The sequence below is a fragment of the Tympanuchus pallidicinctus genome, unplaced genomic scaffold (assembly GCF_026119805.1).
Source record: "Tympanuchus pallidicinctus isolate F22 unplaced genomic scaffold, pur_lepc_1.0 scaffold6, whole genome shotgun sequence".
In the NCBI taxonomy this organism is placed as follows: Eukaryota; Metazoa; Chordata; class Aves; order Galliformes; family Phasianidae; genus Tympanuchus; species Tympanuchus pallidicinctus.
Window position 1 is genome coordinate 8,889,935 of NW_026294780.1, and position 20,486 is coordinate 8,910,420.

Here is a 20,486-nt window from a genome sequence, read left to right on the forward strand (position 1 = left end):
AAAGGCAGTGGATATTGGTTGAATTCTGAGGGTTCTTAATTAAGCTTTGAGGTTTTTTTTAATACAGGTTAAAGTATAAAACCTCTCCTTGCAGGCAATACTTGTTCTTTAAAAAACTTTAAGTCTCTGTGACTGACTGTAGTGTTATATTTGTTACTGTCCAGTAAATGCAATTTAATGAGTTGGAATAATGCTACAACCCAGCTTTTTATCCATTTCCTTCATTTAGGTTATGAATGCACATGAGATCTAGATTTATGTATATTTTTGCTGCATTGCAGTACATGCTGAAAAGCCCTTGATGTAAGGATTAAAGTCGTAAAGCGCAGCATTTCAGTCTTGAATATTTTGCCTGTTGCTTTAATGACAACAGTAGGTTAATTCTGCTCATTTTTATTGTAAAAGATCTCACACCAAAGATTATTCTTTGTCTCTGCTTGGTTTAAACTCAGGTATTTGGAATACAGTATCTAAACAGTTCAGAAGATGCTACTGTTATGCAAGAGGTTGTCCAAGATACTGCAGGCAGTGAAACTTCACTAGCATTGTTGCAACGATCTCAGTTTGTGATGAGACAAATGTAGTGATGTTTTCAAAAAGCATGGCATTTCAAAAAGCAAAGCACTTAAATGATCAGTTTCATTGCTTAGGTATAGCTGCTGTTGGGTTTTGTGTGTGTGTCTGTATGTGTATATATACATGCTTTACTTTGTTTTCAGGTTTACACCAGATTTCACTGCTTCCAGAGTAATTCGTGAATTAAAACTCATCACAGCAGGAGGCTCTGAATTCATATTTATCTTGAATGCATCCCTTCCATATCATATGCTAGCAACATGTGCAGAAGCGTTGCCCAGGCCCAACTGGGAATTGGCACTGTACATCCTTACCTCAGGAATAATGAGGTAACGTGTATTTCTTTTCTTATCAGTATATGTGTGTGAGGTACCTGTACTTAAATATAGATTATAGAAAAAAGGCATGTGTATTCAATACATGCTATGTTTAGAGTAGTATGTGATGTGGCAAAAGGAGAACAATTAATGAAAGCTGTCAGGATTTAATGTGAACAGCTTTAGGTTGAGGAGTACTGACTTTCTGCTTTAAATGAGGACAGAATATGTTTATTGCTTGGGGCTGTTAGGCAAGATCCTGTTAGCTGTGATAATGTGTTTTTTTGACAACTGATTAAGCCAGACTTGAATCGAATTAGGTATTAGAGCACTGTTAGCAGTGAATTCCTGTAGAGATTGAAGCATCCTTCTGCAGTGCTGTGCTTTAGAAAGATATCAGGCAGTGACTCAATGAGCTTAGCAGGTGCCTTAGATGAATTTAACTTGCTGCCACTTGTATGCGGCAGACAACTGGTGATACTAATAATGGAATTTCTGAGAACCTGAAGGGCATTGTCTGCTATGCTGAGCACTCTGAGGTTATGTAGGAGTATACTGGTGCTGTTTTTTTCCCCTCAAAGTGACTGGTTGAAATTTGAGTTGAAAGTTCCATTGTGTTTTCCTAGTCTAACCTAGGTATAGATCTATTGTATTTTTCAAAACCTGAGATTATAAACAGTGCTTCCCTGCTCATTTCCTTGGATGTAAGATGCTTTTCCCCACTACATTTATCTTGAGAAAACAATAGGGTAGAAACTTAATCAGTAACGATGGATGTTTTACTTTTGGGGGTGGCCTGAAGCCTGTATTGGAGGGTGAGATGGATTGCTGCTGTTGATGTCTGTTATGGAAAAAGTGATCTTTCTCTGTGCTGCAAATCTGGAGCGTTATCCCACTACATTAGTAGCAAATGAAGCCTTGCATCTTTTTTTCATATTTAGATGCTAACTTATTGATTTTGCTGTACTGCATTGCGTAAGTATTTAGTTAGGCTGTCTTTCCTTGTTTAGGGATTGATAAAAGAAATAGAGAAGTGTGCTGCTTTTTCTTTGGTTCCATGAGACTTCGACATGAACGCAATATTTTGATCTTATTTTGTGTTTCTTCTATATATCTGCTAGAAATGCACAAACTTAATTTCTGCTCTGTCTGTTGGCAGAGTGAATAACATTTCTCAGCTCACGTGTAGTTTGCCTGGGTAACTTTATATGTACTGTATTTGTTAATCAGACTTCACAAAACCAAATGCTAATCCTTTCACTTTTTTTCCTACAAGTTGAAAACACTTCTCAGCAGCAAATTAGAGGAGTCCTAATGTGACCACCTCATACTCCAAGGAACAGGCACACATCCTCTATCTTTCAGCATATGCTAATATGGAGTTTTGCTTGTTGCCACCAAAATACTTCTGTATAATCACAAAGTAATCCCTAGTTTGTGTGGACAAACATAAAGTGGACCAGCACTGTTCCTACCACCACCCCAGCAAGATAAGAAAGAGCATTTTATTAAAAAAAAAAAAAAAAAAAAAGATTTATTCTGTGGTTTTGTCATGCTTGTTTACTTTTTAATTTCAAAGCTGATACTCATTTATCAAAACAACAAAGTTTGCTTTGGTAAAAGCAGTATGGTTCTTCTCCTGAGGGTGGCAGAGGAGAAGCCCTTGTGGTGATTGACCATTTGTTGCACCCACTCCTGTGTCACACCTGTGGCACCAAAGCTCTGTGCCCTGTCTCGAGTTTGTATAGTGCTATAGAGATGCAGTAATCATGTTGGTATCAGCATTATGATATTTTCAGATACTGCTAATATAATTCTTAATGCTGGTGGTGACACCTCATTCTTCTCATCCCTAAAGTAGCAGTATATCTGCGGGCATAGTGTCCAAGGCAGGTGGTGTTCTCTTGACTAGGAGTTTGTGTAAGCTTGTTCTATTTCTTTAATTTTTCTGTTGCTTGTTAGTACCTCAGATGAAATTTATTTTGCCTGCACTCTGCTGTATGGTTATGTATCTGCTATCCATTTTAATCCCTGGGATGGGAAAAGCTACTGATAAGCAGCTAAAATCAGCTGGGTTGATCTCCAGAGCTGCTTGAATTTTTGCTGACAGTTAAAATATAAAAGATGATATCTATATCAAATTCTTCTAGACAGCTCGAATTCACCAAGTATCTCATCACTTTCTGTGAATGGATGTCCTTTTTCATAACATTTGGCTTACAAAAACCACTGGTTGGATCTGGGAGGAGAGCAGAAGCTGAAGTTGCTAATGCAAAGTTAATTTTGCACAAATATTCTAGGGTAATAGGCAAGGCAGTCTTTAGTCATCAGTGCTGTCTCCTCCCCCTTGATATTTCCTACCATTAGAAGATGAGATCTGTAGCGCTGTGCTGAATGTCTCTGCAGTGATTTAATTGCTTCATGAGAAATACAGCTCACTGCAGTGCGTTATGTAAGTGAAGAGCTCCTAAACACCACTGCAGATGCAATTGTAAAACTTGAAATAGCGCTCCTTCATTTTAGTTCTCTGAACTGCAGCACAATTTGCTGGGAAGGTTTTTTCCTTTTCATGTGGAATTGTACCAAATCCATGAGAGCTGGTGACCTTCTGGTGGCCATTTTAGTATTTCAGTTCAATCTTAAATTTTTCATTTGGGTTGAAATGGGGGACTTGGGGCCAGACCTACATCTCAACTTTGCTCTTCAGTTTTATTGCTGTGTATGTTACGTTAGGTCTAGGTATTTTATGTTTGTTAGACAGAAATGTGAGTTGGATGCAGTTTTCAGCTTTTCTGTATAAGATACAAGCTTTTTGTCATGCTTGATTAAATTCATAAGCCTTAAAATGCTCAAAATGTAGCAATACTTAACTGAGTGCCTCTCTTCTGTGCAGTGTACTCTTTCTCCTAGTAATTGGAACAGCCTATCTAGAAGCTCAAGGAATCTGGGAGCCATTTAGAAGACGCTTGTCTTTTGAGGCCTCAGGCCCACCCTTCGATATGGGAAGACCACTTGATCTCAGGAGAATAGTTGGAATTTCGTCTGATGGAAAGTATGTATGGGTTTGGGTTTGTTTTCCTCTCCCTTCCCCCCCCCTTTTAGTTATAAGACCAGTTAGAAAGAAATAGACTCTTTAGAACAGGTGAATGAATAGAGATTCTTCCATGGATTGAGAGATAATGGGCTACAAAAAACAGGTTTTGTGGTTGTGAAGAATATTCTGTCAAAACAAATCCTGCTTGGTTTTCTGTTAACTCTCTAGAAGGTAAAGTATAGACTGCAGAAAAATAGCAGGCCAAAAGTTTTCCCTTTGGACTTATGTTAAAAAATAAACAAGACTTCTCTTTTCCCCTCAACATATACGTTGACTGTCATTTTAACCATTTTTGCTTATGTGTACAGTGAGCAAGTGAACAGGGAATGGTAAAAGCTTGTCAAAGAAGTTTTAGGCATTTTTGTTGTTTATATGCCAAGAAAAGTATAATTAAAAGTTTCTTTTGGACATAGTGATTCTTTTTTTTTCATAGAGAAGAACTAAAACATTGTGAAGTACATTTAAACACTTCTTGTTCTTCCAGCTTGAATGCGCTTGGATCAGATTCTAATCATGGTCCTTCCAGAGGGATCTATGGAGCAGGCAGTTCGTCTTCACGATCCAGTGCAGGGAATCATAAACAATGCAGTGCAACAGCACACCTTCACAGCAATAGAAATGCACCTGATGTTGAAAACATCAAATCCAAAAACAGTTCAAACATGCCTAGTAATAGGACTTCAGCACAAGCAACTTCCGTGCAGTCAGTGAACAGATCAGGCCCCTTTACCTTGGATTCAGGTGCCACAGCTCAGACGCATGCCGCAAGCAAAAGAGCCAAGGGCACAAGGCAGAACCAGCAGCCAACACAGCAGCAGACGACGGCTTTGGCAGAGCAGCCCCTCCAGCAACCCCCAGGATCTGGGTCCCAGCAGCAAGAGCAACAGACTGAAAGTGCTTTGCCACAGCTACCGCTTCTCAGCCCGCCTCATGCCGAGTGTGCCAGCAGCAGGAGGCACAGCTCAGAGGATTCAGATCTCACTGGACTCATAGAAACTATGGAAAAAGACTTTGACCACCCAGAAGCCCCTTCCCCAGATGTGTTTACAGAGCAACCCCCATCTCCACTAGCAAAAAACAAAGGTAATAAGATTCTTTTTTTTTTTTTAATTAAAAAAAAGGGATGATTCATTATGTAAGCCACAGAAGAAGATCTAATCAGCTGTAAAGGTCATGTTTTCATAGCATGGAAGGTGGTAGCTTCTCAGCTGTTCCCTACTCTTCTGTATCTGCCTGCATCTTGAATGCATTCTTTGTCTATTTTATAGCAGTGAAATTTCCTGCAGTGCTCAGTTATGATTCTTCCTGAAAAAGCTTTGGAACACTTTGGTGAAAGCAAATCTCTGGATATTTAGACTTCTTACTTTCCAAAGAATTATTTTGATTGCAACTCTTTTGCCTTTGGATTAACATCATTCACTCTTCACAAGTCTTTTGGACTTGGAGCTGGGGGCCGATGAAGGGAAGTTGTCATAGTATATTATGAAATCTGAGAGGGGAAGAAGGGGGAAAACAGATGGGGTAAAGGAAAATCCCTGTGGCATTGGTAAACCACTGTGGTATTGTTTCAGAATGGAATTCTTCATACCTATGCTTGCAGTTATTTTAGAAAATACCTGATGTCAGGTGGTCAGCAAATTAGTATAAGTTATCTTCATCTTTGTGTGAGGTTGGAGTTGAGTTTGAATTTCTTATGCATCTTTTCATTTGATTAATGCTTTAAATGAGTTTCACACGTTAGATACATTCATTATGTCGTTTATTTCCATTAGCATAAACTCCTTTTGGAGTAGAACTTGCTGATGATACAAAGCTGGGAGGATTGGCTGACACACCTGAAGGCTGTGCTGCCATTCAATGAGACTTGGACAGGCTGCAGAGTTGGGCAGAGAGGAATCTGATGAGGTTTGGCAAAGTCAAGTGCAGAGCCTTGCACCTGGGGAGGAATAGCTGCATGTACCAGTACAGGTTAGGCACTGACCTGCTGGAAAGGAGCTCCCTAGAGAAGGACCTGGGTGTCCTGGTGGGCAGTAGGTTGGCCATGAGCCAGCAATGTGTCCTTGTGGCCAAGGTCAGTGATATCCTGGGTGCATTACAAAGAACGTGGTAAACAGGTTGGGGGAAGAAATCCTTCTCCTTTGCTCTCCCCTAGTGAGGCCACATCTGAAGTACTGTGTCCCGTTCTGGGCTTTTCAGTTCAAGAAAGACAGGGAACTTCTAGAGAATCCAGTGGAAAGCTGCAAAGAAGACGAGGGGCCTGGAGCATGTCCTTTGTGAGGAAAGGCTGAGAGACCTGGGGCTGTTCAGCCTGGAGAAGAGAAGACTGAGAGGGGATCTTATCAACTATCACAGATACCTAATGGGCAGGTGTCAAGAGGATGGCATTGGGTTCTTTCCAGTGATGCTGGACAACAGGACAGGAGGCAATGAACACAAACTGGATTATAAGAAGTTCCATCTGAACGTGAGGAAAAAATTCTTTTCTGTAAGGGTGACAGAGCACTGGAACAGTCTGCCCAGAGAAGAGTCTCCTTTTTTGGAGATATTCAAGACCCATTTCTGCCTTTCCTGTGTGATTTGCTGTAGGGAACCTACTGCAGCAGTGGCTGGACTTGAACTTCAGAAGTCCCTTCCAATGTCGATGATGCTGTGAGTCTGGGAGCTTCTTACCATGCTTTTTGTATTCACAACCTCAGTTACATCCTACTTTTGTTGTTAAGAATTTAATCTTGATGTGTTTATTTCTAAATGAATTTTCATTTTCCCCTGTGATGTTATACAAAAAACAGTACTGATAGGGATTTGAGTATTAGAAATTAAGTTAAGAAAAAGGTGGAAGGTAAGCAAATCATGAAACATCTGCATGATCATATAGAACAACAGAATTTCACAGTATTTAGTAATGAGAGGTAAAGTCTTAAATACTTGAGAATGGATGTGTAGTTGCATTTGGGCTTTGAAATGGGAGACTGAAGCCCCGAGTTTTGGGGATCCTGCTAAAACTTGCTACTTGCTCAAAAGGTCAGCAAATCAAGTAAAACTTGCCCATTTTCATTCACACTCTTTAAAACGTAAACCTTAAGAGGAAGTTCAGTTATCTATCCAGATCTGCACATGCACACTGATCTTTGTCTTTATAAACAGCTAGAGCTCTTTGCAGACACTTGCAAGAACAGTAGCTTCTGAATTAAAATTCTATGTCAGAATGTCTTCTGCCGGATCTCAGCTCTTAGTCTTCTTGTTTTGTGTTCCTAAAGCTTATTTCTTAGCAGAGTACTGCAGAGGCTACATTAGAGCTGTGTTGAACAGCTACTTTGAGTTATATTTGTGTTTTAGGACAGCATGTTAAAGTCTTTTACAGAGGGGATCGTGAGGTGCTGGCACAGGCTGCCCACAGAGGTGGTGGATGGTGTCCCTGGAGACATCCAAGGTCAAGCTAGATGGGACTCTGAGCACGTTGATCTACCTGTAGGTGTCCCTGTTCATTGCAGGGGAGTTGGACTAGATGGCCTTTAAAGGTCTCTTCCACCACTAAGGATTCTATGATTTTAGAGAAAATTTTCTAACGGTGAGCATTAAGCTGTTCAGCAGTTCTGAATGTAGACTAAAGGTGGTGTGAATATTGGCATAAGGCTTTCTGAGGCAAAAATAGAATGCCCCAATAAGCGTGAGGCTGACCCCTAGAAAATTTATGTACAGAGCTACTTGTGTTTATGCTTGCGTTTGCATTCATGTTAAAAACAATCTGCAGTGTTTTTCTTATTGTTACTGAAAACATCTGAAAGAAGCAAAATGTGAAGATGCTGCCCTTCGATGCGTATCTGCTATTTACCAAAATACTGGAGTCAAATGTGTGTTTTGGTTGCAAACTTTCCCTGAGGGACAAATTGTCAAATTAAACAGGACAGCCATCGTTGTTTTTCTACCAAAATGAATTCTGATGTGAGCTGGTACAAATCCTGGTTTTTGATTCCACTTACTCAACACAGTTTAGCTTTGAGCATACAAAATCCGTTCTGGAAGCAGGAGGGCAGGCACTGTGTGGTGTGTTAAGGAAGGTACTTAGTCTGAGTCATAGTATCTCAGGAAGATTTTCTGATAAAGCATGTCTACCAAAAGGCACAATACTCTGAATGCATTTATCTTGTACAACACAGCAAGAGGCAGTGGTGAGATGATGTTGACTCCACGTGTGCACGCAGCTTCTCTATATTAATACTTTTCTCAATAACTGTTATTTTCCCCAGGTGTCTGCTTTATAGTCTTCTATTTTGCAAGCCCAGGACCTCTGGCTTTGTTTTGAAGGTTCTTAAGCCTCTGCATTTTGAGTTCATTCTCTGCTCCATTTGTTAGCCTGTAGAAAATGTAAGAAAAACATGACTGATTGACTAGCACTATTTATTGGTATGTGGATTGCTTCAAGAAAGGTGATTAAACAATCCCTGGAGTGTTCAGTGCACGATTTTCGTACGTTGAGATGCAGTAACACTTAAGTATGTCAAGCCAAATAATTTTAGTCAGTTTAGCCATGGCTCTTAATATACAGTGTACTTTGAAAAAGTAAAATATGTTGAGGAAAGTTGCTGTATTTGGGTGTGAGATTTCTAGAGAGAGATATGCACACATCATTGCCAAACTAACCGTAGTATAGTGATTTTTCTCATCCGCTCTAGTCTTATTCTTAGCCTTTGCTTTGTGTTTGAACTGGCAAGGATGCTAAGTCTTCCAGTTCTTCCTCTGTTAGAATGATAAAGCTTGTTCCAATTTCTGAAGTCCATGTGTAAAAGTACTGTTATGTGGTGGCACAGTCAATTTGAATTATAAGATGTTCAAAAGAAACACCAGGAATGTAGCAGAGAAGCACTCTGTGCGACCAGGTACCCACGTCTGCAGAGAGGCAATGGAATTAGGCCTTAGGAGCATAGCAGGCAAACTTCAGAGGTTTTATCATGTGGGTTAGCCTCTCAAATGAAGTGAGCGAGCCCATCACAGAGTACTGCTGATGGGAATCTGAAATGTTCTTATCTCCTCAGGGAAAGGGAAGGCACTTCAGCGAAAGGTGAAGCCACAAAAGAAACGGGAAGAAAAGGACAGAAGAGGAAAAGGGAAGCAACAGGAAGATGAACTGAAGGATTCCTTGGCAGATGATGACAGTTCTTCAACCACAACTGAAACCTCTAACCCAGATACAGAACCACTTCTCAAAGAGGTACAGCACTGCTAATAAAAGGAGGCTCTGTGGTAGATCGTGTGTTAGAGGAACATGACACTTAGGAATGGGGTCTCTTTTTCCCCTACTTTCATATGCTGCAATAGCTAGAAGTGGAACAAGGTTAATTATAAAAATCCCCTTTCCTTGCTTTCACTACTGTGTTTCCTCTTTTGTAAAAGGGCAGTGTCAGCATGCTTGAATCATGTCATCTCAGGACTGAAAGTGTTTCAGTGACTGTGGTTGGAACGAGCTATCAGTTGTCAGCAGAACTGTAGTAGTTGTCTCTGTGTGTGCTCCTAGCCTATTCTATCTGTTGAAGAAAACACATACATATTTGATCAATACAGGAGTCCTATTATAATGTCTTTTATAGGAACCTGAAAAACAAAAGGGAAAAGTTACACCGGAAAAACCAGAAAATGAAATGGTGCAAATAAAACAGAAAAGTAAAAAACTGCTAACAAGTATCAAGAAAGAAATCCCTGTAGATGTGAAAAGCAGGTAAGCACAACAAAGCAGGAAGATGGATCGATAACCATTCGTTTATTCTACTGTTTATGGCTGCCAGACTGGATAATGACAGCAGCACATATAGCTCCAGGCAGCTTCTGCTTCCTTTGTGGTATCAGGGAACATCTGAGCTTGTAAATGATTATTTGATGCACGGTCAATTAATAATATGAGAACTAAATCCAGAGAAGAAAATGGAGTTAAGCAATGGCAAGTTCTTTTGCAATAACAGATACAAAATAGAGTAAACATTTCTACAGGAGTTACTGTGCAGTGGCAGCATTGTAATATGAGTACCTTTAGTTACTTGTGGTAAAGTTACAGCTATCAGTGTCTTGGATATGTTGTTAAAGGAGATGTTTGCTGCCAATGCCATTCCCTTCCCGACAGATTGCAGATGGTAGAGAAGGGAAAAATAAAGAACCTCAGCCTTTCTATAGACAGTCTATTTTGAAATCTGATTCTGCAGTTCTAAAACAAAATGAGTATTGGATAGCCATAGAAATAAATTTGCTAGTCTGAGGTGTGGTATGTTGGATTGTCTTTTGGCCTGTTGCTGTAGTTAATACTAGACTGAGATTTAGACTGAGTAGTTGGTATGCATATGCATTCATTTTCTTCAAAATATTTCTTAAAATATTGCCAGACACTGTCCCCTTCTATTTTTTCTTCTTACTGTTATACATTTTCCTCTATCTTCTAAATCACGTGGTGATTATATGTGACAGTATTCAGAGGCCCAAACTGAGTTGGAATTCTTCTCCAGGACATGAATACAACAGTTTTCCTTAGAAAATGTATGGCATCTGGGACAAAATCAAACAGCTGGGGAAAAGGAACAATATATAGCCAAATAAATTTGATGGGTTGGAATAGTTTTGTGATCAGTCGTCTTGTGCATTCGTGGCAGTAGCGTATCAGGAGCATGCGATTGGCAGCAGAGAGGAAAAACTGCAGATGCCATCTCCTGGTTATCACTGTGTTATTGAGCAGGCTTTCTAGTCCTGGAAAGCGAGTGAGCTGGAATGCCCTTGTGAGAAGGAGATGAGCTAAAGTTAGGACGGGTGAAAGGGTAGAGTTGTATATAGGAGAAATAGAAGAGATGACAGAAAAACTGTGCTTATGAATCACTTTGAAAGTGAGCATAATAGGAGGAATCCACAGGAGAGCAGTCCTTTGTAAAGCCTGTATGGTAAATGTATATGTATGTCCTGCAGCACTTCTGAAAGCAAAAAAAAAAAATAAATGGATCTCTGTTTTCATTTAGTTCCTTGGAATTACCTTATACTCCCCCACTGGAAAACAAGCAGCGCAAAACCTTTCCATCCAAGGTATCCACACAGCACCTCTTGACGAATGTGTCCAAATCAAGAAACCTTCCAAAAACAAGAGGTATTGTGAGGTTATTTTCACGTATCACAAATATCTTGGGACTTTCAACCTGCTTGCTTTTGAAAGCTTAATCTGAAGCTTAATGTTAAGAAAGCTACATGCTTTATTATCCACTGATTAATTTTTTTTTTCTTTTTTCTTTTTTGTTAATAGGTCCAAACAAGTTAATAGAGAGCAGGCCATCAGTATTATCAAAGTTTCTCCCCAGTAGTTCTGGACAAGAGCTAGGAAACACCAGCAGCTCAGAAGGCGAAAAGGATTCTCCTCCACCAGAGTGGGACTCTGTGCCACTTCACAAAGCTGGCAGCTGTGAGTAATCGCTGGAGGATGACAGAATTAGTCTCCTGCAGTGCATATCTGTAGGCAGGCTTGATCTGTTTTTAGCCTAGCTTTTATTCCCTGTATATCTATGCTCCCATTTTCTGCAGTAAGCCTAATATCGGTAGCATCCGGTGCAATTTGGGAGATCTGAACACCACATGGGCAGAATGTCACACATTCCACAGTTTTTCAGAAACTGCTGAGGAATTGAGAATTACTGCTTGAAAACAAAATATATTTTCTACAGCAAATTGAGTTTTTCTTCCTCATTTTTCTGCGACCAAAGTTGAAATTAAGTGATCCCTCCTCGAGAGGAAACACTGAAAGCTTCTTATTGCAATGGTTAGGGTGGTGCACTATTACAAGTTTTTTGGTTATATTTTAAGGCTTTGGTAAGAAACAAGTCATTTTCCTCTTGGTTGCGTGTGATCATAAAGTCAGCCCTCCCTGCAGCTCTTGCTTAGGCTAGAAGTTCCATTCTTTTTCTTCCATAGAAACCAGTTCATGCTTTCATCAAAATAGTCTCACAGTAGTCAGTAAACCTGAATAGTAGTAGGAGAAAATAAGGAAGGAGTAGATCTACTGCTATAGGAGCTGCTACTTCAATGACTGGGAACAGTCTTTGAAATCATTCTTGAAATGGAATTTATAGCTGAGTTTGAGTAGCCATCATCTTAATGTAATACTACATGAGAGTCTTTTGTGCTTCTTTATGTAGCTACAGACAACCTTTATAAACTCTCTCTGCAAACCATGAATGCAGATGCTTTCCTGAAACAGCGACAGCCCTCACCTACGCCTGCCTCTCCATCTCCTCCTCCTCCTCCTCCTGCATCCTTAGCTTTTGGGCCGCGAGGAGGCACCTACAGCAGCATTGTGAACAGCAGCTGCAGCAAGTGAGTTTGCATCTGCTCCTCCTATTAATTTTACAAGCAGAGAATGCTTGAGGAACCACTGTGCTTGATATTGGTGTATCTCTCTTCTTGTACCCGTTTCCTCTTCCTCTGGAAACTGCTTTTTTGCAGATATTACTGTGCACATTGTAGAGTGCTATTTATGTTTTAGGGGAGTTTGTTACAACTTGCTAGATTACAGAAATGTGCACCTACATAAACTGTTGAACTACTGCTAGTGTTTCTATGAATATGGGATTGAATTATTGCTTGTTTATCAAAGTACTGTCTGAAGTCTAAAACCACAAACTTTTTTTCCCCACTTTTTTCCTCCTCTTTAAGTGAAACAAAAAGCAAGCAGCCCAGTGGTACCAAACACAAGCTGGCAAAGGCAGCTTCTCTTCCAGGAAGGAATGGAAACCCCACTTTTGCTGCTGTTGCTGCAGGTTATGACAAGAGCCCAGGTACTGTACCAGCCTGGCATAATAAATACCTCTGCATATTTCCAGAATATTCACTCTGTTTGGTTAGCTGGTTTACTTCTGTGTCTCATTTTAGATTTATTGTTGCAGGTGGCAGTGGCTTACCAAAGGTTCCCCCAACAAAGACAGAAGTTTCCAACAATATCAGCATTTCCCACACAGTTGTTGACAGTGATGGCTCTGACAGGTAAGTGTTCATACCTCTTGGAAATACCTGAGCTCTTAGAGAAGAGCCTGTAAAGAAATAGTGGCATTTTGAAGGCAGTGAATGGAGTTCATTCTGGTTCTGTTTATGAGTTCTGAATGTTTATTTTTTGTGAATCTCTCAAAAGGGGAGAGAGACATTCTGGGATACAATGGGGATTTCCACTCTCATTCCCAGTAACTTGACAATTTTGTGTCCCCTGGGCATCCAAAGAAGGAGACCTCAGCTTGGCTCTCTGATTATTTAGGAATGGGTACCAAGGTGACTCAAAATAATTCACAGGCAGGATTTTGCACTGTACAGCAATATCTGTTACTCTGTTTTAACTCTGAAACCAGGACAATAACAGGACTTTGTGTTCTGAGTAGAAGCAGAGTATAGCCATGCTTAGTTGTATTCTTCAGTGCAATGGGGATTTCTGATCTTTTCCAATCACGCTGCCTTTTTTGTTAGATTTTTGGCTGTGTGTGTCTCTCAAGAGTGCTGTCTGGTAGCTTTTCTAATATAGCAGTGAGACTTGAAATCGAGTTTCAATGTACAGAGGAATTGCTTTTCTATGCAGGATTTGTGGGTCAGTTCTTGGTTTGTTTATATAAATATTTATCACCAGTTCCAGTTAACCCATCTGTATTTTCAAGAAACTTATCCACAAGTAGAGTGCGAGCATTCGTATCCCCTCTCAGCAGTTCTAAGCTTGCTCTCCTTGTCAAAAAGTTGCGCTGCATTCTGGAGCCTGCAATTCTTCTGAAAAACAGAGCTGCTCTTTGTTGGAGCTCAGCATACAGACCAAGAGCATTGTGTCTAGTGCAGTGTTCTATGTACAAGATAATGGTGTTTCCCTTCATCATTTTTTAAAACAAAAATAAGCTTATTTACCAAGTCTTGGGCACCATTTTTGTACATATGGATAGTGCGTGTGCACGTATGCATGCACATTTGTACATATTTCTGTTTGGACCAGCACAATGTTACTGTTGGTGAGACTCTGTTAATGCATATTTCTTTCCCATTACTCCTTACTATTCAGTTCGGGTTTGTGGAGTCCTATCAGCAACCCCAGCAGTCCTGACTTCACACCTCTCAATTCATTCTCTGCATTTGGACATTCTTTTAACTTAACTGGAGGTGAGTGTATTTTTTCAAATATTTTCAGTACTTAAATACAGGTAAAGAAATGGTATATTTCCATTCCACTGTTCTAAGTACAGGCTCTGCTCCCACCCCCATCCCCCCAAATGAGTATAGGAAAACATTTTATCATTTGGTGGTGTACTCTGTGTTTCAGCCCAGAGAGTTGGTGGAAAGTCTTAGATGTTGTTTTGCTGGAAACAACTGGTTTAGAAGTTTCTTGGTTTCAGAAGAATGTCTTTATATTTCTTTTCTCACTGTCTGTTCTCACTATTTTCCTCCCCTTCATCCTTCCCCTGAAGCTTTACAGTAGGTCTCAGAAGTGTGCTATGAGACCTGTGGTTTCCTGAACACCTCACACTTGCATAAACCCATTGCTATATATGTGATGCAACGGCCCATCCTTCATGTTGCTTTCCTCTCGTGTTTTCCTCTAGCGTTTGTGTAGCTGTATAATGAACTGATGCATATTAACCATCCATTAATTGCTATATTTAGATAGGTAAACTTTCTGTAAGTGCCTATTGAGATGAGGCCTCGATGCAGGCAGGTTATATTGTGGGGCACAACTGCACTACATACTTGAGGTAGATTTGCATACTATGTTTGGGGGTGCATGGTATTTTTTTAAGGTGTGTGCAAAAGATCAGTAAGCAAAACAAGCTTCATACGGCATCTGCATGTCATTGGATTGGGTCTCTACTGAAAAATGTCTGGGGTCTGCTTTCACTTCACCTGCAACACTTGGCTCCAGTGACTCTGAGGGATGGCAGTAAGGTGCTTGGGATCAATTCTGTGTGCAGGCACCGTGTGAACCATGAGCACTGGTGCTGTCTTTCCTTCTCTTAGTTGAGACAGGGCCAGCCTGCCTCAGCTGGGCATAGCTAAGTGCCACATCCCATGTCAGGAGTCACCTGGGAAGGGAGTGCTGCACTTCTGAGAGTCTGTTTCAGCGCAGTCAGCTCCTCCAACCACACTGAACTTGCTGAACTAGCAGGATTTGCAGTATTGCTGTGTTTCTACCAGATTCTCTGTTTGCCTTTGAGTAAACAGTTCCTGAGATACTTCATTCAGTATCAACCTGTGGAATTTTTTTTTGTATGTATAGAAATTTTCTCCTCACTGTAATCAAGATTCTAAATTTGTAGCAACTGCCCCATACGGGGCAGGTGAGCTGGGATCTGTTTGCGTGTGACCTTTTCTATCTGTTCTCCTGCAGCAGGACCTAACAGAAGGACATGGGAAGGGACAGTGAACTGTTAGTCTGCTGATGTTTGTGAACAAGGAGAAACAGTAATGTGCTCAAATTGATATCATTTTATTTTTCAGAGGTTTTTAGCAAGCTTGGTTTAGCTCGACCTGCGTATGGGCAGGATGTTCAGAGAAACTGGAGCGAGTTCAATCATGTTCCATCATCCATCTGGGATCCTTCAGCTACAGATTCCATACCCTCCTGGCCTACAAGCTCAAGTTCGCCAACTCATACAACTGCAGTGAGTATTTGGTGCAAATACAGTGTTTTGTTACTGTTACCAACCTGCTCTGTATCTACTGTGTCATTTTATTTAGAGATTGTTTAAATTTAGATGAAAAAGGTCAGCTGAGTGCTCATAGTTCCATGAATTGAAGTTGCAGTGGCTTTTGGACAATGAGCTGTTAGTGTGCTTGCTTGCAGATGATGAAATTTGTGATGAGAGCATTTACAGCCATGTCTTCCATTTCCACATGCTTCAGACATTCTGCTCCTGTGCTACTGCTGCTGTCACTTCTAGTTTGGACAATTGCAAAATAACCAATGTGATAACTTTCCTATTTTGATTCTTCTTGCTGAATCCAGTGTGGCACCTCTTTGTAAATTAACGTAAGGTTGACAACCAAAAAGCGCAAGTGTATTCTTTTGAGCTTAGAAATAATACTAGATGACTGAGCTTAAATAGAAGCATTTAAACTGACTGCTAATTTTGTTGGAGATCTTGATGAAAAGAGAGAAAAGAAAAAACAGCAATATGCCAAACACATGTAGATTGTAGCATTGCTCTCTCATCCTTATACATTTGCATCAGAAGAAAACTTACGGTGTAGTAATTGTTTTCACTGCAAGGGAAAATCATTCTTCATCTTTTCTTCTGGAAATGTTTCTGTAGTAAGAGGTGCTGTCTGCTTCACCCACTTGCGTTTGCTGACCCTTCTCTTGCCCTGTGTTTAAAGCTGCAACATTACTGTGTGAATCTATGTACATAGTGCACATCACTAGATATAAAAAGGAAAGACTGTTCCTTTTACTCGCATAGAGGGCTGATTCCACACATGAGAGAAGGAAGGGCTGAGGACAACCGGAACAGTCTCTAGCTCACAGCCTGCATCCTAGCCACTAACAAAAGCTACCTGCAGTTGTGCTTCAGGAAGCACTGAGGCAGAAGCCAAGCAAATGATACAGAAGAATTTTTAGTCTCTGCTTTTAAATGATTTTGAGGGGGGAAAGAAAAAGGGCATTTTAGAAGTGAATTGAGAAGATCACAAAAAGCAGCCAACAGATAGAAATGTTCAAGGCCTATTTAATGACAGTGTTTTCTCAATGCTTGTGGTGAGCCAGAATAGGAAACCTTTGCTTTTCCTGCAAGTGAAGCTAAATACAAGACAAGAAGACAGGTACCAGACCAGAGCCTGTGCATTTCCTCTTTCTGGCACAAGAGCCAAATCTCTTCCTGCAAACAGTGTTGTATATTGGCTCCTAGTTTACCTTCTTTTCTAGGAAGGATTCTGAGGAAGTTGACTTTGATTATCATCCTCAGTCCTCTTGCTTTCCCATTTTATGCACAACTCTTTGCCTTCTGTACTAAATAGCATTTGGCTTCTGCATCTCATCTCCCTTCAAAGTTTGCACCATTGGTGCTACTCCTCCTCAGCTTCTTTCTCACAACAGCCTCTCCATTTTCTTACATCTCGTTCTGTCTTTGGGCCACTTTGGGCCTCTCTCTACAAGCACTGAAAAGGAGTAGCTGTCTGTCAGATACTGCTCTGCCAGTCCTTTCCTTGTTACTGCTTCTACTTCATGAGCAATTGCCAGTCTCTCCTAAGTGCTTTTTGGGATACACTGGAATAGTTCCTGGGTCTTTCACCCATAGCAAGAAATAGAGTGGATTTAGTGTGTTAGAGATGCTGTCTGAGCAGCAGGATCAGTGTTTCTTGCTGTAGGCTTAGCAGTCTAATGCTTGTATAGCTTAAATGTAACCATTTAGTTATGTAACAGTTGGAAACTGTGACCCTGGTTTAACTCAACATCCCAATGACACTGGATAGTCAGAATGATGCTGGTTAACCCCTTAGTATGCTCAAAATTCCTATCCACCTCTTTGCATCAAGTTCTTTGAGGGGTCTTTGCTGATGTAGTATTGTCCAGCCAGTTTCAGATAAGGTTGAATGTATCTTTTCTGTTCCAAGGGAGAAAAAAAATAAAAACCTGAAATGAAGACATCTTTAGAGTTCACCCTATTTGCTTTATAAAGAGATTTTTATTTTAATCATCAGGTGCACAGCACACAGGTAGTGGTTATCCTTTAGTGTTCGTTGTTTGAGGAATGAGATCTTGGCAAGGGATGTCCTATCTTCCCCCAGTAAATCCAAACATAAGGAAGTTTGTACTTTATAGCACATATGCAGCAAGTCTCCTGCCACTGGGATGTTTCAAGTTTACTGTGCATTTCCAAACTGGATTTACAGTGTATGTGCACTATTAAATCTATTGGCTAGGGTCTTAAGCCTACATGTGGCAGGTTCTTTGTTCATATGAGCATGGGATTTATACTATCCTGTCTCATCTCCATCCCTGGCTGCTTCTGAAGTATCCCCTTCCACAACCACCTTCCACTGGTTAGATTCTTCTCTTTGTTGCTTGCTACCATTTGGACTTTGGTAAAACAGTTTACCCAAACTGGGCCTTGTTCATGTCTGCATGTGACCTTCTGGGCTTGCTGTGCCTGTCCATTCACCCCAAACTCATTTGTGATGTCATGGTGCAGATGCTGCTGCTCTGCAGCACCATTTGCCAGAGAGGCCATTTGTAGAGCCAGGGCAAAGTCGCTGGTACTGCCATATGGCCCTTATACCTTTCCTTCTCTCTTTAGCTGGACAGCTTAAGGATAGGAGAAAAATGTGTATACTGGGAATATGGGGAGATAGTGTGGGCTTGAACATATCATCCAAACTGTGATTCTTTTTTTTGAACAGATAAGTGTGGATACAAGGAGATAGGTTTGCAAGCTGTCAAAAAGGATCAAAGATCACTGCTACTTTCCATCACAACTTGAATTTTGTCTTTATCTATCTATCTTGCTCAAGCTGGTTTAATGTGGCTGATGCTTTTTGACCCTTGAATACCGCTGCTGTTTAAATTAGTAATAGCATGGGGATGTATAAGCCCAAATGAAAACAGCTTAAAAGCCTGTAATGTAATTGCACTCTGCAGCCCATTCAGTTTCCAGACACATTTGGTGATCGTTAGCGTGATTCCTCTGGGCAAGGTCTAGTAAAGATAGTTCAAAACTGTGTCACAGTGGAGGTGGAAGGGCTTCTACAGCAGATCTGTTTTTTTCTAGATACTTTACTTTCAAAGGGACTGTAATAATATCAGTAATAAAGAAAAAGCTGACGGCAGAGGGTACCTGGCAGCTACTCATGCAGCTCTGTCTTCACCACAGTCTATCCTTGGCAACCCGAGCGGCCTGTGGTCCACCACTCCATTCAGCAGTTCCATCTGGTCAAGTAATCTCAACAGTGGCCTTCCCTTCCCCACTCCAACAAATGCCTTGTCAGGTATTGATCTCATGGGGAACGAAAACTCCTCGCCACCACCTCCTCCATCTGCTGCTGCCACTGTTGCCAATCCGGCTGAAGATATGGGACAGACCTACAATCCTTGGAGAATTTGGAGCCCAACGATTGGAAGAAGAAGTTCAGACCCATGGTCTAATTCACACTATCCTCACGAAAACTGAAACCCAAAGCTAAGCGAAAGAAAAGAACTTGAATCCAGGTCGTGATATGATTCCAAATGCAAATTTTTTGAAACATCCTTTTCAGGCGCCTGTTGGTCATGGCTATTTTTTCCCTCCTCTCTCTCCCTCCCCCCAAGTCACACTTTCATCACTTGCTCCTCTTTAAAGTCTATCCTGCAATATGGTAGTGTGAGATTACAGATAAGCTTGGGAAAGTCTGGGTGTGGCCGTAAATCCAACCTACAGCCAAAGCTTTGCAAATCTGGACAATTTCACTGCTTCCTATTTCACCATCTGCCATTTCCATGTAGGAAGCAGTTTGAACTACAAAATGGTCCTGGCATGCAATACTTTTATGGAAGCACCGGTTTTGATTTTTAAATTTTTTCCAGTATTACCCTCCAACTTATAATTTAAATAAGAAAAAAGGCACTTTGTGCTAAAATGCAGAGTATTTTTTTAAAAATAAGGCTGTCTTTGTTAACACAGGTTCTAAGAATGTAAAAAAATGAAAAAAAAAAAAAAAATTGAAAAAAGGAAAAAAGAAAAAAAGAAAAACTCCACAACAGAACCAACACAGAACCTTAACAGCAAAATGGCTGAATGTAAGAGCATTCTGTTAAGACTGTAACACACTTTCTGTGCTCTTTGTACATTTGTAAACCTGAATGCATTTTTAAGTTGAAATGAAATGCACACAGCCAAGACTTGTGGAAAAAACAAGATACCTTGTGCATTTCTTATGGCTACAACTTTGGGTTGTACTTTAAAATAAATACTGCTTTTTTCAAGATCTGCCTACTGCAGTTTTCTTCTCCGTGTGTTATCTGAACTTGTGCATGCACAGATCCACCTGGTGGTGGTAACCTTCAGGCCAAAATCTACTGTGCATAGAGCCTACATGAACAGAAACTTCCCTGCCAATTAAAGCTGGCATCCTCAACTCTATGAGTTTGTAGAGCATCTGATATGTTGTTTTCAGGGTCACACAGAGCATTGATGCCGCCCATGTGGAGACTTTCCGGATAGCAAAATGCTGTAAAACGTCTCTACTGTTCAAGTTTGTAAGAACCAGGCCTAGCAGCTGCTGTTTATGCTACGCCCATACCTTTGTAACCTTTGGTCTTACATGGATCTACAGTGCTTTACTATTTTTGGACTGAGTTTCTCACTCTTCAGTGTGTTTGTTTCTCTGCACTAACAGTAAGGCAAGGCTCAGTGACTGAATACATTCATCTATGCTACAAGAAAGCAGCAACACTGTCAGTGACACAGATTCACTTAGCATTCAGTGGCACTACTCCACATTTACAGCAGATTTTTATCAGAATCCATTGTTTTAAAGAGAACATTTCAATTTGC

At 40.6% G+C, this 20,486-nt stretch overlaps 1 protein-coding gene across 1 annotated transcript in view; it reads left to right on the plus strand.

Moving 5' to 3' along the window:
- The window catches only part of TMEM131 (transmembrane protein 131), a 92,420-nt gene extending 72,505 nt beyond the window's left edge, over nt 1-19,915 (plus strand). Inside the window, exons 29-41 of the mRNA XM_052705673.1 lie at nt 720-905; nt 3,787-3,945; nt 4,472-5,070; nt 9,021-9,196; nt 9,573-9,700; nt 10,977-11,101; nt 11,255-11,410; nt 12,141-12,318; nt 12,658-12,779; nt 12,888-12,984; nt 14,030-14,127; nt 15,460-15,623; nt 18,828-19,915. Coding sequence (XP_052561633.1) covers nt 720-905; nt 3,787-3,945; nt 4,472-5,070; nt 9,021-9,196; nt 9,573-9,700; nt 10,977-11,101; nt 11,255-11,410; nt 12,141-12,318; nt 12,658-12,779; nt 12,888-12,984; nt 14,030-14,127; nt 15,460-15,623; nt 18,828-19,124 — 2,485 coding nt within the window. The 3' untranslated portion in view covers nt 19,125-19,915. The remainder of the gene's footprint in view (nt 1-719; nt 906-3,786; nt 3,946-4,471; nt 5,071-9,020; nt 9,197-9,572; nt 9,701-10,976; nt 11,102-11,254; nt 11,411-12,140; nt 12,319-12,657; nt 12,780-12,887; nt 12,985-14,029; nt 14,128-15,459; nt 15,624-18,827) is intronic.
- The last annotated feature ends 571 nt before the right edge of the window (nt 19,916-20,486 follow it).